Raw genomic sequence first — 19,534 nt, 5'->3', positions numbered from 1 at the left:
TTCAAGTAGTGTTTTAAACAAGTATACGTTATTATATTAAATTACTACATACTATAATGCAGAAAAGTAGTTCACAGCTCTAAAGTTCTACATAAAAAAAATATTCAACTAAGTAGGTCACTAAACTCCATACATACGTAAACAACACAACTACATTTACTATAAATATAAGGAATATAAATTGAGTTCTAATTGTTCAATATTGGAATACATACGTAATACTTATTTTACAATTCATTGCCTAAAACTTCATGTTTTAGTTTATTAAGTATTGGAGCTCTACTCTCAAAGCATGAAATCCACAGTTACACCCGTTTTCCAACTATGGATGACCTATAAACTTAAGTTTCGATCGGAGCTAGAATCAAGAATGTATGTATGACGAACGTATGTATTTCGAACGGGCCTTTTGACAGTCCCGTCTTTCCGTTGACGGACTTCGAGTGTAGTTCCGTAAGTCATCCATAGTGGGAAAACAGCCGTAATTACGGATTTCGTGCTTCGGGAGTAGAGTAACACATTAGACAGCCAGACACTGTCAGTGACAATATTGTACAACGACCACACGACTATTCCTTATTGCACCAACAATAAAATACAGACACAAACAATAGACAAAAACCAGGGCACGACAGATAGAGGGCCGTATATAGGATAACAATCTCTAAAAGACAACCTCGAGGTGACAGGACAGATTAAAAAAATAATAATTATTATAAGAGCGTGCTATAAATGCTTATCTATAAAGGAGTCCAATCATATTATTGAAGCCGTGGTATTCTAATGGATTGATCTACCGTCTCTAAACCAGTAGAACGGTCATTTTATTGTCAGCAATCATATTATGTATGTTGTAAACAATCATACTATATTGCATTTCGTGTGTCAGAATACGATGAATAACACTTAATTATTATTTACTCATTGGATTTCTATCAGCAGGGAAATGTTTACTTACTATAGTTAATTTATATACTGCTATGATGTGACGTAACCTGTTTATACCTTTTAAGATAAACTAAATAATACGACAAATTACGATATAAATGTGGTGTCGGGAATTCCGTTATTACTTTGCACAGTTACAGATAATGATAGTTTTATCTGCCTATGGTAGATTTAAGTGCTAGGCTCTTGTGTGTGTAGCAAAAACGCCTTTCCTGTCATTCGCAGAGGCTGTTCTTTGACCTCTTTGTCAGTAGTGCCTAATATTTGATTTTATTGAAGAGTTGATTTGACGACGTCGGTGGCCCAACGGTTTGCACTGTGGGCATGGGAAGGTTCGGGGTTCGATTCCCGGCAGGACCAATTTGGGAAATGAACTTTTCTGAATTGGTTTTGGTCTGGGTGTTTTGGAAAGTGCCCCAGAGTAAATTCCGTTGCTCTGGTACTCATTGTACAGGGAATGCCCTAGTTTCAGACAGAGATGTGGTTGCCTGACACATTATTTGGTCAAGTTAACTTATTTTCACTCGTCCAAGTTTGCCTTCCATTTATTTTCTATCAGGTTTTAACGGAGTTATCGTCTATCTCTGGTTTTAATATTTAAAACTTTCTTTAACATGAGGCATCTATACAAAAATGATTGTTTCGTTTGTCCCGTATGTATTTTATTATTTATCCGATTGCGATAAAGCCTTCGTACGCCCGTATAAGTTCTCATGTATCCACTATAGTCCACCACGTTTTTAGTGGTGTTATATATAAAACATCACACTCATTAGTGACATGATAGTGTCTGTCTATTAATATGTAAATCAATTTATTTAAACGGCTTACCCCTACAGCTTTCAACAGAAGTTATGATCGGCAATGAATTGTACTTACATCAGTTATTGAAATTATACTTCGTGTAGTTATCAGGATGATTGTGAAATCCTTTATGCTTGATATAGCGTCCTTCCAGCGATGTCTGTACACAGCTATTGCATCCAAGCCTCTTCCTGTCTCTGCAAGTCCAATTGATTGTGTTCTGGTATCGATTGTTGATCCAAAATTTGTTGTCTTTGAATATGAGGACCATGCTCCCAGTTCTATGCGATGGTAGGTAGAATATTCCTGAAATTAAACATGTCTTTATTACCTGTGCCTGAAGGAAAATGCACGTAAGTAGTGTCGCACAGTACCGTACTGCAGAAATCTCCGATCGGATTCTTTCGATGACTTTACTTACGCTGTACTATCTAATATGTGTTTTAAGTAAGTAAAGTTATTTACGGATATTGATAAATAAAACTATTTCAATGAACATAATTCACAAAAAAATAATGATTCCAAGGCCAAAAACTCCACTGGGTTTGTCTGCATTCATAAATGTCAGGCTTTGTAAAAATCAGTCAGTCTACAAAAAAAGACTGAATACATTGATTCATTGCCTCTTTAATGTAAATGCTGTTGGGAACATCTAACAATATTATGTGATTTAAGTATTAATTTTAATTTGCCTTATGGCGTTTTTCTTTATCTCTCTTCCAGATGGTCGCGTGGAAGAAACGTGCTGATATGGATAAGAATTTATTTTCTTTATTATACAGAGATCTTCAGCAACAATCCAGCAACCTATGCAAAGAAGAGGCTGCTGCCTACATTGATCCTTCGAGCCCGATATGAGCCAGCTATCTCTGGATCTACATGTAAATAAATACCAGTTTAAGTGAAAATAATAGATAATAACGGTACAAGTTAGTTCTTAGTTATAAGACGGATAATTAACTTTGTATATGGAGATCGTAAATTCGGTCACTTGATTTTATTGGGTTTTAAAAACATGTTTTACTAGGATTTGAAGAATATAAAACATACGTACATTAATATAACACTTAATGTATACATTACTGACATTGTATTTATGTCTAACATGCTGTATAATGTAAATCAAGATACAAAAGACGTGTAGGTACAACGTAAATAAGAAGACGTACGTTTATATCAGAATACTGTATTTCTAAAACTTTCACAAAAAATTATTTATAATCTACATCTAGCAGGTCCCTACAGCAGAAACGAGCGTTTACAAAGACACATTTTTGTATAATTATAGAATTACAATAAAGTAAACATAAGTACATTACATTATTTTGTAAACTTATTGAAACCGATAAAGTTAAACAATTTAAAAAAAAATTACGTATAAAGGAAGTCTTCGGTCGAAGTAACGAGACGTCGAATGCAACAGTACTTAATTGCAAGAACCGGAAATTATCAATTGCTGGACAATATTATGTTAAGAAGACCAAGTAAAGGTGAGATAAACTTCAGCAATTGCAATTCCATTTATTTATTTATCATTGTGTTATAAACAAAATCACAGTTTTACTTATGCCCTTTTCTTTAAACTTCTTTGAGATTCCTTCGGCTGCCACTATCTAAAATAGTTTATATTATATAAACTAAAACAAACTGCAGTGGACATAATTTTAAGTAAAGCAACTTTAAAAAATTATGTATACACAAAAACTTATAAAAAGTATTAGTGATTAATACAATATTATAAATAATAACTAGATTTAGTCATTGAAAAACGATACATTATAAATCCGTTAATTCCTGACACATCTTTCGCCTCATCAACACGTGTAAATTTACCTACAGATTTGCTCGATTTATGAAGATTGACATGTGTCACATCTACAAAAAATACTATATCGATCGTCTGTTGCTTACAAATTCACTCGTTTTGTTTGATCGCACTTGCGACGGGCGAATCGAGTTATTTAACTCGATTAACTCGAGTTACTCTCACGAGTCAACTCGAGCTACTTTTTTATGATCGACGAACCGAATACTTCATTCATACAGCGCATCGGCTACTCGTCACACTCGGTCGGTTTCGGCGAACTTCGGAGCACGCTCGAGTCGCGGTCGGTCGGTCGATCGTGCCCGACTCGGTGAATCGTCAGTACGGGTACATAATGAATATACGTTTTTCAGCTCGAGTGACTCGAGTTGAAAAAAATGCAATTCGTCCCGTCGTTAGATTACATAAGGGTTATCTTGACCTGTAGACCTATCAAGACAATGCGCGACTTGCGCGAGAGCGACATAAAGCGGGATATTTCTATGCGGGAATAGCGGTATCATGCGCTTTTCGTCGCTTTTGCGCAAGTCGCGCCCTGTTGTACGGGCGTCCCTTTCGATATCCTCCATTTGGTCAAAAACCAAGCGTCAATACGCACGTACAAAAAGCAGGTCATGTGTGGGATGATGAAAGCAGGTCTTGCAGGCTTAGCATTAAAACAAATAGACAATAATAGCGAGTGTCGAGAAACCTCTCTTAATAACGCACACACTCAACACAGCCCCGCACTAGGGAAACCCTGTGTCGCGGGTGCCATGGACACACACATAGACAACCACAAATTACACCTCTCTTATGTCCACAAACTATCAGTGAGGTGCAGAAAAGTACATTAACTTAAATTGGAAGTGACACATATAAAGTGGACAATACCTCCCTGCATTATTCCATTGTATTTTGTTCTATATTTACTATGATAGTGATTTAGAAAAGTGTTTTAATTGTTTGTAAAAATATAACTGTTTTGTTTTTATTATTAATCATACCGGTATCATCCATTCTACGTGTTACTTGACGTTTTATGCAAATATACACTGCCTTTTACGATCTCTGATCATTAGCTATGATACTGTCCTATACTTTATCAAAGTAAAATACGAGTAAGCATGTTACTTAATAAAGCATTAAAGGTAATGAATGGCACATTTGAGTAATTTGGACACAACGCGCCTGTACCATATGTGGTAACTCGCGGTACGTCATTTTTGAGAATAATTTGACAGCTAAGCCTGCTGGACATATACACATACTTTAGTTACTATAGAAAAAGTTTTAGCAAGCGATATTTATAATAAACGATATCACTCCTTATTTATGCTCATTTTTTTCCTGCCAAACAACCACACCCATTACCTGATCTTGTTCTTTCTTGTAAGACTACCGAGCGGATTTCACTTCAGGGCACTCAATTCCCAGAACACCTAGACCGGAAACGATTTAGAAAAGTTAATTCCCAAATTGGTCCTACCGGGAATTGAACCCACAGTATAAACCGTCGGGCCACATAGGTCCTTAAAAATGATATTATGTTAATACAAGGAAATGATCATTTTAAAAACAAAAAACCGATTATAAATTCATTGTTTTGGCCGGGGCCTAAGCTCGGATTACATTGCTGCGGAACGGATTGGAAGTGTAACGAAATTGAACATAGCATAATGACCTGTATGACAATTGCGTAACGTACAAACTAGATACGATGTGGTAGCTGCGAAAATACCTAAAACTGCGGGAAAATTCGTCGGAAGACGAGCGACTTTTTTTTGCTTGTATCCAGTTTGTACGTTACACAATAGAAGTAGAGTTCATTATACTATGGTTACAAAAATCCGCTTCCATTCCCTTTCGCGGCAATGTAAATTGACCCTTAATTATGAGTTGATTCTTCGTTCATTAATTTGCACATAATCAAAGATAACCGATTTGCAAGTTATTAGCAAACAAACATATCGACACCTCCTACGTAAACTATGGTATGTCGAAATTATCAAGTTTACAGGGGTTTCTTATTTCAGTGAATTCAGAACTTTAAAAGGTTGCATAACACGTGACTTTAGCATTTCTCAGTTTTATTCGGCAAACTCGTTACTCACATAGAGTATTATAAAATCCTAGATATCCGTTAAATGATGTATTAGATGATCACTCTACGTGAGTAACGAGCTTTGCCGAATAAAACGGAGAACTTTAAAACGCTCCCCTGTACTTGGCAACATGGCAATTCCGACATACGATACTTTACGTAGGAGGCGTCGAAAATATATTATATTTTAATTCATTTAAAAATGGACGTTAATAGATCATGCACTAGAGTGTAAATATTGTAAACGATGTAGATTCAATTTTGATATTAAAAAGTAATCAGAAAATATAATCTTATATACATCGAAATAGCGCTCAACTTCTGAAAATTCAGACCGAAAACTTCCAATTTCTGTCAAATAAAAACTACTAAAAAATAATATTATTATACTCTATGATTTCTCGAATTTTATAGGTATTCTAAAGTCTTTTTCCCTTATAAACCTCCCGTCGTGACATTGCCGTAAACGTGGAGGGTCGTGTATATGTCGTCCTCTAAATATAGATATATAATCTCTACCGTCAACTCCTTTGTACGTTATTACGTCAGCACGACAACCATGTACGTCTCTTGAAGAACAATACCACTGCTTTTTCCCATGAGCTTGATGGTTCTTCATATAAAACGTGAAGCCGTTTAGGATTAAAAGACCGGCTCCTGTACGCCCTGGTATAAATTGAGCGGGGACAGCTGAGGAATAACCAGAAAAACCAGATTAATTACCTGTTTGTTGGAGGTAAATTAAACTACAATACCTATTTTAAAATGGTTTATTTATAATACCTGTTCCAGAAGCATACGAGTTCCCTGAAAAACTTCTCGATTTCGCAGAAAGTTTTTGAGGAAACTTGTTCGCGTTTTGTCAAACGCGACCATAAAATTTCGGGGCAGGAATTTAGGATTAGGAAGGGCAAATAATTAGACCAGACGATCCCCATATCTTTATTTCTGTTTTATCTTTAATTCTTTTCTCTTTTCTCCCAAATCTTTATTTACAAAAAAAAGGTTTTACAATTATCGAAATAGTTTAAAAGAAAATTAAAATACATAAATAAGAAACAAAAATACAATCGCGAACAAGAAATACTTCGTAAATTTTACGAAGTTATGTAATGGCACCATGGTTATAAAACCAAAATTAAAAATATTAAGAAGAGTTTCCAAACCCTGAAAGGCAGATGTTTATAAATATTCCAATGTTAAAATACCCACTACGAAATTTCTCAAAATCTTGGTATAAGATCATAGGTAATGGAACAAAATATCTATGCAAAAACCCTGTGCTTTCTTCAGAATAAAAATGTAACATTCTAAAAGTTATATACATACATTTATAATATTCATTCAAAATATGAAGATCCAACATAGGTACAAGGTGAATCTGTTACACCTTCTCGATCAAAAGAAATTCCTTGTACTGCGCAATAATATACCCTACATACATACATTTATCACTATTTGAAATGTATAAACCGTCCATGTAGTTTGTGCAAAAACACGCATAATTAACGTTCTATACCACTTGAACTGCAGATATTTGAGTGCGGTGACTTCATTTTCCAGGATCTATGCCATCAAGTATGTCATGTAACGCTTCTAGATAACAATCTATTGAATCATTCAAAAGCAACCTCCTACTTAGATCCACCTAATTACATGATATATTAATCATACACAAACGAATTTAAATACCGCAAATTCGTACCAAACATACATACATTTAGAGTTGTTCCTAATCAAAAACAATTCCATCTACTTAACACCATATAAATAACAAAATAGTTATCCACAGACCTCTCAAAAGAGTACCTTTCGTTCTCGTGACTATGTACCACACCTACTTAGATTTTTAAAATAATTTAAACTCATATTTGTTTAATATATACGTCAATCTGAAACTTTTATCTGCTTGTAATCACAAAGACTGATTGCGAGATTAAGGGCAAATAAACACTCTCTAACATGTCTCCGAGAGTAGTCAACAGATCTTTGATTTTAGATTGATTCTCTATTTACTTCAGTCCCTTCATGCAAGCTATTTATATAGTCATTAGATAATAGGCATTAAAACTAACTATAGTTAATGATTATAGGTAATACATTTCACCCAGCAGCAGTTACCATAAACGGCCTACTTCCAAAGAAGGAACCACTACCTTCCTATTTGTAAGTTTCATGTCTTCTACCCTTAACTGAGTGTTACCTAATATTTATGAAGTTTATGTTTAACCCACTTATGCTCCGATGCTGGGCGTGGGTCTCCTCTATTGAGAGGGTTTAGGCTGCACATCAACTGTTCAGAAGTTTATTTTAATTCCAAATTTGACAAACACACCAATTGCCTGGACTGCCTAGTTTGACTAGGGAATTCCCTGCACTACGAGTACCAGAGCAACAGAACTGACTTTGGGGCACTATTGGAACACCCAAAACCAATTTAGAAAAGGTCTTTCACCAATTTGGTCCAATGGAGATCGAACCCGGGATCTCTGCATCCAGCACCCTCAATGCAAACTGTTAGGCCACCGAGGTCATCATAATCAGAATACATTAATCTATAACTAAAATCTCAGTACAGATTGCTAAAAACCACTCTCAAAAATTTGTGGAATTACGTCTATTTGCCAAGTTTCATTGAAATCGGTTACCGGAAAGGCCGCGAAACCGGATTCATCCCATAGTTTGCCACCCTAGGAGGAAGAATATTTTTTTCAAATTGAAATAGGACCACTACTGAAGTACCCTCTTTCCAACAAAAAAAAAAAAAGAATCATCAAATTCATGTAACACACATAAAAAAAACCTCCTCCTTTTTAAGTCAGTTCAAAAGTCTAATTACTTTAAGTCAATACTACATGTAATGTTTATTTACTTTAAGTACATACATACATAACACTGTTATATAGTTAAGGATGCAATTAACATTAACATTTACCCTTATTATTAATAAACAAAACTGGCAAATAATATCCATTTTTGTAACTTTAATATTAAAGAAATCGGTTTCAATAGTTTTTTGTGAGTCATTCAGTAGTTTTTGTTAAACAATTGGTGCAACTATAACATTAAATACAGGTCACTTCATTTACAGAAGTGGTACAAGTTGTTTTTACTTTGCAGCAGTTTTGTCAGTAATTGCATTCAGCAGTTTTAAAGAACAATTATTGTAATTGGTTAATCATGGTATAGAGATCCATTCAGTAGTTTTATTTCAACACCTAAGTAAATGCTAATACTAGAACTGAAATTATGTACTGAAATTTCAGAAAACTAACGTAATTAAGCATAAGAACAATGTAAATACCTACAAATAGATTTAATTTCATACCTTTGTCAACATCATAACAGCCGAACCATGGACCGTAAATGATACATTGAGTAAAGTCCATATTATTAAAAACATACAAGCCTGCATTAACATATAATTTGTCAACATGAATCTATAAAATAATAGGATCATTTGCACAGCTACCTACTTAGATATGTAAAATATAATATGAAACGCATAGATTTTTTTATATATAAAAGCTGGAACTCATTACGTCCAATTTCGCTCACCTTTGCAATGAACAGTGGTAAATTAAGTGACAAAATGTCACTTTAAATATGACTGTACATAACTTTAATTCTCGCAATTATTGAGCAATAACCCTTGGTATAAAAATGGTAACCATTATGAGATTACAGTCCAAACTGATATGTTTTTAGTTGCATGGGTATGTGGCTAATACCGTTTCTAAGCACCCATACTAATGATAAATCTATTGGTATCCATATCTCTATCTAACAACAGTTGTGATCAGGTTACCTGACCATTTATTACACTTAATGTAATTGATGACACAGGTGCTGGCACTTCACATTTTGTTTTTACTTTACCATCATCAATTAAAATATTAAATATTTATCAAACACATTATTGTGACAGAGAAGGTGTACTGGAGAATGGGAATGAGAGTGTCTCAACTTAGTCTCCAATATGGAATCCGAAAAATGTATCGCTGCATATTGTTCCATTGACCTTGACCTTGTACAACGTCAAAAGTATTTTACGCACTTTTGTATTTTACATAACACAATAATGATTGTACATTTACAGTACTACATACATATCATAGTTGAAGTAAAGATTTTGTACTAGTAAAAATATTATTACTTTCACATATGAATCAGACTTTTAGCATGTCTACAAGTCTAATATAAACATAAAAAGTCAGCAGGGGTATTATAACACTAAAATATCGAGTAAATTCGAGAGTATTTCCCAAAACAACTGCCTTCACTCAACAATAACAAACATGTTTTGGGTGACATTAAATGTGCCATAGGATGCTTATCAAACTAAATTTTTGGTTGGAATCCCTTCAGTAGAAAACTTACTCGCTATTACTCACCGAACCGCAGACTTTTTAACATATCAAGACCGCCAGGGGCCCTTATAACAGCAATAAAGCGGGAACATAAACTAACCTTAAAACACACAACACTTTGCACTTGGACACTGCACTTTCAAAACTCTACAGAACCGAAATAGACAAATATAACTAAGAGCACTTGCACTTTAATGATTTAACAACAATTTACTAGAAAATAACGCACAAAACACTACAAAACATTTTTGACACCTTTTTGTTAAAAGGATTATCTCATACATTATGTGAATATTTCGCGTAAGGATCACGACCGCGGCGTTGCTAAATAAAAATTGTATCGCGATTTACTCGATCTCGATGCGTTTCGCGAAAATATCGTAATTTGCGGTGTAAAAACAATAATAATTCAGCATCGAGAGAGTTTATTTTGTTTGACGTTTATGAAGTGCCATTCACGGCCAAACGGTGCGTTTTTGCGTCTCATATTACTTCTACCCATACTACACCGACTCTTTATAGAAAACAAGACCGTCTAACAAGTCAATGTAAATGTGTTGGTGTCATTAATTATTGTTATTTTGTAGAAAAAATATGCGTTTTAACGTATTTTTTTTATGTCGGCACAAAAATCAGCCATACCGCCTAGTTTTCTGCCAAGGAATACTACAAATGTGAGTAAATGCCAGTCCATCCATGCCTGGTTATGTTTTTAGTATCGAGCGCTTTCATAATATTGACACCCCATTCAAAATTCAGAATCTCCACTTGAGGTTACCTATATTGTTGATGCACTTGACTGTTATTGCTTTTTCTTTTAATTCCTATTATGTTCAATCAATATTTAAGTACTTCTTGGAATTGGCGTCGTAACACATTAAGCGTACTTTGAAAATTGTAGACATTATTGCTTGTCAACTCTACTCTATTCTACTTGAAGTAACCTACATATTTAGTTTCTTGACTTTTCTTGCTTTTTCTTTTATTTCTTTTTGTAAGCTTAATCTCTCTATTAGTAGGTTGGTATGTATCTTTTGTACGCAGATTTGCTCACTAACTCGTAATTATAATTTCATGAAATTAAGGACATGATAATGCGACCATCTGCCTACCATAGAACTTTCTAGACTCACTTATTGTCTAATATGTACGTACCTATTTTGTGAAGTGTTCATGGTAAAAGTAAGCAAAAGATGAAGAGAAGCGTTTTGTACTTTGTGTGTTTCATTTGTAATCATGAAGTGTTAAGTTGGTTTTAATAGATTTTCAGATTTTCACGAACTTGGAGAACCATGGACTAATTTTACGAAACATGCACTATAAGTTCACGATAGAAATCTTAAGCACAGCTGTCTTAGTTGAAAATTCGACTTTAAATTATTTAAAAGACCGTTTTTATATCTGTTGTTGAATATACAGCATGGATGAATGTAGTATACGTATATCTAAAACCTAATAAAATAAATGATATAGCCATCTAGTGGCGAGTAGCAGAACTTTGAATATGCTGACCCATACACCTAGTTTTTTTATACGATGTGGAGTTCCAAAGTACTAAGTAGTATAAGTAAAACATGATAGATGGCGCAATATTTTTTTTTTAAATATTTCATTTAAATGTCAATAGATGACGCCTTTTATATGAAAGTATTAACAAGGCTAGATTATGTATTTTCAAGAATGTCCATATTCTCACATTTTTGGGTGAAACTTGTAAACTCAGAATAATAACGCATGTAAAATTGAAACTAACGTTTCCTGAGATTCTTTGATTAAAATTTCCGTTCGTTTGTACATACAGAATGTAAATGAAATTTTTGCTAATTGGACATAGCATTGACAAAACTAAAAACATTCACAGTAAGTAAATCTTGATGTTCCACGTAACGATTGTCTCAAAGATATAAAATATATAAAAACCTGACATACTTATAAATTAGAAAGTAAGCATAATTTTATTTATTCAAATCCTTCGTTACCCATTCTGTGCTAATTTTACATTTCTCAGCGAATTCGCAAGACAGCAAAGACTGCTAATTTTCTTTTCTGCTATTTTACAGATCGTTCGCATAATAGGTACCCTACGAATTTTCTAGAACTCTGGTTGTTATTGGAACCTCCAATTAAAAAATTTAGGCGTTCCTATCTAGTTCAAGGTTCCTTTGGCATCTATTTATAGTTTTCTGTTCAATAAAAGTGGAACAAATTCTTGAATATAATATATATATATATATATATATATTATACCGCTGCCGCCGTAAGTTGAAATGGGCGTATGTGACAAAACTCAAAACCGAGAAAATAATGTAAAAGAAATGAAATTGAAAAATTCGATTTTTCTCTTGCGGTAACTTCATACCAAAATCACCTATATCACCTAGGAAAAAATAAAAATAGCGACAGATTGGCGTGATCACGGCAGTATTAATAACAAAGTATCTGAAACTCTTCTGAAATATCCACTACTCTTGTTCCGTTTGTTTGTAATAGATGTAATTAAAATATGTTTTCATTCTGAAACTAATTAAATTAATAATCTTTGAAAGACGCCATTATCAAAATCAACTGCAGCAAAACTTTTTAGTAATTAATTCATAATTAATTATTTGTAAAAATACACAACACGACTGGTAATAAAATAAGTTTCATTGTGTCCGACTAAACATTAGAGGCATATTTATAGTAGGTACATACATTTACTCACATACATTTCAATAATGAAAGTTACATTATAATATCATATAAGAGCGTGCACACGCGAATTTAGTAAGTTAGTCAGTATCTAATTTAAATGTGGTGATAGTTATTAATGTAAATTTTAATAATAATAATGTAAAATGTATCTAGATGTCAAAATAACAAAAGAGAGAGAGAAAAAAGGTTGCCTCAATAAACAGGGAGGATAAATTTTAATAGCTGCTATTCTGTCGTAGGTGGTTTCTCATGGAAGGTATTCTTCAGATGGTTTTCCCTAGATGATTCCAGCAAATGGTTTATTCTGAGCTCATCAGACGAGATTGTGCTTAAAAGCTTGTCTAAATGCATAACAAAAAGTGAAGGCAGTAATTGAATAATATTTTCAAACTCCATAGTAATTATCATAATCATTCATTTACTTGCGAAAACACACGTTGTGTGGAAGTTGCCATCATACATCTTCCGACCGCGAACTAAAACAAAAGTGACAAAATATTTTTTTGAGATGTCATAAAAAACCATAACCCAGTTTTAGAATATTGAAATTGTTTAATAATATTTCAGCTACGCGTCGTTAGGGTAAGTAACGATACGTCGAACAGGTTAACTAATTTGAACTGTTTTTAAAATAGAATTTTGTACTCTATCTTTTGCTATTTAAAACTAATATTTTACCATTTATCACTTAACTGCGTTTTAGTTAGGGGACGGCAGACATAATCTCAGTACAGAATTACATCTATTTGCCGTGCGCGAAACCGGATCAATACCCTAGTTTGAAACCTTAGAGGTGGAATATTTTCTCCATATTTAAATGGGATCACTGCTAAGATTCCCAAATTATCACCGGAGTTATCGCGTAACATGCATACAAAAAGAAAACACACAGTCGAACTGAGAATCTCTTCTTTTTAAAAATAAATATAGTTTCACTGTATCCGGCTAATCGTTAGGCGTTCAAACATATTGAAGTATATTATATACTTATACTCACATGCAGTTCAACGAGTTCAAGAGACTAAACCGTGTAAAGGTTATTTTTTTATAAAATTATATCACATGTTATTGTGCACGCGCACACATGGATTTATTCAGTCAGTAATTTAGACGTGGTGATAGTTATACCAGTAAATTTCATGATAAGAATTATAAATATCGACACTGGAAAGGTGAAACGTCTAAAGTGCATATGGTAAATATTATAGGAGAGAGAGTATTTTTTGTAAGAAAATGTAATAACTCTATTTATTATATGGAAAAACTGAAACTTTCTAGTACCGATGCGGGACTGCGAATGATTTCGATATTCGACTTGTTAGTAATTAATTACTAATTATGTCATTCGAATGACAAATTAGTAACCTACTCATTTTGTATTCGAGTGATCTGAATGATCGTTCATTTCTAATTAGTAATTACTAATCCATAGACTTTTTCCTTAGCCCTCTCACACATATGGTAAATACCGTAAATGTGACGGGGACAAGGACATATTGACATGGACGTGGTGAATGATCGGTGGAGTTCCGAGTGGTTTGGACGTGATATTCATTCGACTTGTGCACCCGATCGAATGACAGGGGCATTCGGTATCGGTAATCATTCGACTCGAGTCGAATGATTGTGTTTGGATTCGACTTGGTGATTAATTTGCCCATTCGAATAATCAGTAGGTATTAGTAACATTCAAAGTCGCGCATCGCTACTCTCTAGAAATATAGACTTACTTTCTAGTAATAATATTATCTGATTGACCTTGCCCGTTGTGTGACGGTAATACATTTTATTAGAGTAGTTGGTCGTCATCAGACTTCGATGCCGGAACATATAAGGATGCGACGGAAGATCAGCGTCAGTCTCCTGACTGGCATTACGCTGAGTCGCAGCCTTTTCATGATTTTTATGTATTAATTTTAATTTTTTTTACTGTTTATATTTAGTTACAATTATATCCTAAGTACTTTTATTTCTAAATTTAATAATTTTAATTTTTCTGTTTCTAAATTTACATGTGTTTATTGATGTGTTGTAAGCCGTGAATAAATCCTTTTCTAATATTTTTCTATTCTATCAGCGCAATAACCAGTCGATATTTTGTAATATCGAAATGCGAAGCATTTCATCCACTTGCATTAAGGATATATCACTACAACAACACTTATGTTACACAATTTACGGGCCGGTTATAACATCTGTTGTGGTTATATATTGCTCTTCAGTCACATGATTCATCTGCAGGTGTCCGAGTAGAGTAAACTGCTCACCGTTAGAATACAGCTCCGTATACTAGGTGCGAAGACAGATATATGATTCGCGTGTCTTATGGTCTTATTCATAAAGTTAAAATGTTCTAGAATATTATCATGAGGTGTTATTTAATATTGGAGTGTAGTATCCGGAAATATTATTTAATATTTCACTATAATATACTCGAATACTTAAATGATAAAAATTGCCACCAAAACTTAGGTAGAGGAAACTAATTTGAAAATTACCTAATTCTCGTGTAGCTGGGCACGTGTAGGTACATTAATAATTAGAATTTGTAGCAACGTTATATCTCAAGATTCAGTTTATTTTAGTAATAACAAGTGGGACCAACAAGCCGTGGGCCTATTGGTAAGCGACACGCCCATTCATAACAGCTGCAGTGACACTCAGAAGTTTAAATCGCAAAGATCTGAGGGGCATTGCCACTGCGCCCGTCACCCTGTGACATACGTTGACAAGTCCCATGTGCCTGTAATCTTACCAGCACCCTTACCCTTCAAAACTGGAACACAGTAATGCTGACATTACTGCTTGGCGGCAGAAATAGGTCTGCCACCTTACCTACTTCCATGGACAAACTCACAAGGAACTCTACTGTTACTTAATAACTGCCTCCGTGGCCTAAAGGTTACCATGCCAGACTGCCACGCCGATGTTCGATTCCCGGACCGGAAGAAATATTTGTATGGCGTGCATTTATTTCTCTCGTGAGGTTGCGCGAATTTGTGGTTGTCTATGTGTGTGTCCATGGCACCCGCGACATAGGGTTTTCCTAGTGAGGGGCTATGTTAAGTGTGTGCGTTATTATTACTAGTTCCCTAATTTTGATTTCTTGATGCGTCACGACATTAGCATAGCATTCCATTCCGTAGCACACGCGAGACTATTAGAGTATGCAAAAAAGATATGGTGAACATTTAAAAATTTTCAATACCCAAACATGAATCTTGGTAGGTTTACCGCAACTTAATAAACATTAAAATTAAGATAAAATGTTCGAAATAAAATAAACTTCTGTCTAATATGAAATATTTTATTTCATGTATTTTTATATTCCCTGCCTGCGGACTTATTTCCCGAATGCTGTAACTTAGATCTCTTCATCGGAGGCATAGGCATTATTTAGGTGTACATTCTACATGGTCGACCTCATCAACACTTTCCATCAGATAAGAAGAAGATCAAATGTGTATAAAAAAATAAAAACTTCGAATAAACATTCATATTACATTACACCATGTAACATTATTTTTTCTGGGCTCTCTGTGTCATTTCGTATAATTGGTTCTATCATAAAAACAAGAAAAAACTTTATTTCCCTGCATACACGAAAACGTACAAAATTTTCTCTTTAGTTGAAGACAAAATGAGAACAAACAATATATTTCAAATCAATAGTATATTTCAACAAAATTCTAGAAATTGACAACAAAGAACCTAGAAATGTGTACTTTTGCGAGATTATGTAAATAACAAACAAGCAATGTGTTGTAAATAGGCAGCTGGCTGTGTAAATAAATACCACTAGTCACAAAAATACGATTTCAGGTGCATAGATTCTCTTTTCTACATTTTTTTTAGAATACGTATTCTATTCTATTTTGAAGTTTCTGGCCTCTCTTGAAGAATTTTGCCAATGTGAAGTCAGTCGTGGGAGTTACACTTTAATATTTATTTTTATTTTTTATGATTAATTAATTAACACTGCTCTTTAGTCTATTCCGGCTTCTGGAACAAATACAAAACAACACGATATACCATCAATATAGGTATATATTTAAGTTTATTAGTACTAATAAAATCAGATATAAATTCTACGAGGGGATTTGTAAAAACAGATAATAGAAACTTGATATTTACGGGACGAGTAATAGAAGGTGGCAGACTATCATAAATGGAACATGTTCTGGTGGGGCAGCTGAAAAATATCTATATAGTGTGAGGTGCCTTCATCCAGGCCACATTCACAAATTCAGCTATTTATAATACGTGCTCGCTGGTCAGTTAAACAGAAACTAATATTGTCACACCCGAGGGTCGATATCTGTACGAATACTGCTAAATTAGTAATACTCGACCAACTTAATACACGCGTGTTTCTAAAGAAGTTTCATATTTCATATTGTCTTTTGATTTAGTCGAATATTAAATTTGTTACATGGTGTTATCATTCTTATTATTAATTATTTTTATTTCTTTATATTAATTATAATTTTATTTTAATATATAACATTATAAGAAAACTATCGTGCCGTATCATATTCGTTTAACAAGAAAACATCTATGCTGGTTTTCTATCAACGTTAGTTAGTTTAGGTGTTGAGAACAGAGAGGCCTATTCGTATCTCTACAAAACAATAAATCTATAACGTAGGTACGTAGGCGTTCATTAATACCCCCGGCAATGTCCATTTACTGGTTTTGCGGTATGTGGTTCATGTATGTACATCTGAACATTGTGTTCACTGGATCAAAATTGCATTAGGCACTTTGTATTGTGGTATTAGTACCGTTACGGAACTAAATTTCGTATTTAGAATGTACTGTAGGTATGTTTATGTATTTATAAGTTTATGTGAGGTGTTTTGCCAACGCCGGCAAAGTATTAGATCCCACTGCGGGCATATGCCTTCTCTAAGTAGAAAATTAAGGCTGTATTAAGGCGATACAGTCTGTGACAATGCTAATCTCTTTCATCGTCATCCCGCTATTTTGTCATCCTCTTTTCTGGTTCTTGGCCCCATATTTTTAAATTTAAATCGTTCTCGAATTCGCTTTCTCTTCACTATTATTGTTTTTTTTTTATCCGTCGTCTATACCATCAAAATTTTTGAAACAAGAGGACGTGCCCGCAAAGCACAAATCACCTTCATTTCATGTCGATTACTATTAAAGAAGGATGGCGACATCCCGTGTATTTTGTGACCCAGTGTTTTTTGACGATGTGCATTAAAGAGGCTCATCAATACTTGTGATTCATTATCGAAGCATCAAAAAAGCTAATTGAGTACAGCCTGCAGAAGCTGGGGTTATAAACTTGACATAGGTTATATTATAACATTGTCTTGTACACTGAGCGGCACGGAATCTTGGCCAAGCACTAATCTCGCGTTTGCAAAAGTTTTAAGTGTTTCTAATAAGTACTTCTCATGAAGGTGTGTAGAAAAAATGTTTACCCTCATTTCAAGAGGGCAATTAATTATTTTTGAGTGCACTGTCACACAATTTTTAAGTTTTAGTTGAATCGGGTCATTTGGGCAATAAGGTTGTGGGATAAAAGTTTAAGGTTTGCAAAGTGTACTGTTAAGTTACCGACGTCTAGTGTTTTTGAGTGTTTAATACCATATTTAAAAGAGAAAATTTGTCAATAAAAATGCCCTTAACACCAACCCAAGTTGCACAGGCCGTAACTTTAATTGACCAAGGGCTGTCACAACGTGAAGTGGCTATCATTCTGAATGTGCCACGTTCTTCAATGCAGTATGCCTTAAAACGATACCAGGAGACAGGCCACTATACTCGCAGACCAGGCAGTGGTGGTGTTAGGTGCACATCGGCTCGGGATGACCGTTTCATTGTTCTGGAAATTTTGAGAAACCGCAACCTTACCGCTGTAGAAATTCGCAATCGGCTCCAAATCGCGAGACAAGTAAATGTCAGCGAGCGTACCGTGAGAAGACGTATGGAAGAAGTTAATTTAAAAGCTCGTAGGCCAGCAAGAGGTCCAGAACTTCTCAGACAGCACCGAGTAGCTCGACTTAGGTTTGCACGGGAACATGCTAACTGGACACATGATCAATGGGCTACAGTTCTATTTACAGATGAGTGCAGAATAGCTGTACGTGCTCCAGATGGCCGAGAACGAGTGTGGAGAAAAAGAGGTGAACGGTTTCTACCCATTACCACCACACAAACCGTCAGCTTTCACGGGGGCTCCATAATGGTATGGGGAGGAATAAGTTCTGACGCTCGCACGGAGTTAGTGATTGTCGATAATCGGCTGACTGCCACACGATACATCGAGGAAATACTCCAGGATCATGTTATCGTGTATTCGGAGTTCATTGGACACGACCAATTTCTTTTAATGCATGATAATGCACGCCCGCACATCGCACGTTGTGTGAATGAATATCTTGAAGAGGTTGGTATTCAAAAATTGCAATGGCCAGCTCGTAGCCCGGACTTAAATCCAATAGAGCACATATGGGACACGCTTAAAAGGAAAGTAAAGTCCACTCCCAACCCGCCACAAACACTTAATGAGCTCCGAAATGCAGTTCTTGCCGCTTGGGAAAACATTCCTCAAATTGATGTCAGAAATATCATTCAAAGCATGCCAGATCGAATGCAGGCTGTAATTAGAGCAAGAGGAGGTAACACCAAGTACTAAAACGTATGAACATAAAGAAAGTTGGCTAAGTTTTAATTTTTCAATTTTTTAGAATTTCGTGTTTAAAAATCGTTTTTCTCGTAAAAGTGTGTAATTTAAAAAAAACACTGTTTTTTGGTGTACAAACACTATAAAAGTGTAAA

General features: G+C 34.6%; 1 protein-coding gene across 1 annotated transcript; it reads right to left on the bottom strand.

The window, feature by feature from the left end:
• Positions 1 to 1,722: 1,722 nt before the first annotated feature.
• Positions 1,723 to 13,186, bottom strand: LOC113237971. Its single transcript, XM_026474687.1, has 3 exons — positions 13,147 to 13,186; positions 6,180 to 6,350; positions 1,723 to 2,058 (listed from the first exon to the last, which is right to left on the bottom strand). The coding sequence occupies exons 1-3, from the start codon at positions 13,184 to 13,186 to the stop codon at positions 1,829 to 1,831; spliced, it is 441 nt and encodes a 146-aa protein (XP_026330472.1). The 3' UTR covers positions 1,723 to 1,828.
• Between the last annotated feature and the right edge of the window lie 6,348 nt (positions 13,187 to 19,534).

Source organism: Hyposmocoma kahamanoa, unplaced genomic scaffold (genome assembly GCF_003589595.1).
Source record: "Hyposmocoma kahamanoa isolate Upper Pololo Valley unplaced genomic scaffold, ASM358959v1 94, whole genome shotgun sequence".
In the NCBI taxonomy this organism is placed as follows: Eukaryota; Metazoa; Arthropoda; class Insecta; order Lepidoptera; family Cosmopterigidae; genus Hyposmocoma; species Hyposmocoma kahamanoa.
The sequence above is the reverse complement of the archived record's forward strand: the minus strand, read 5'-3'. Positions and strand labels throughout refer to the sequence as shown.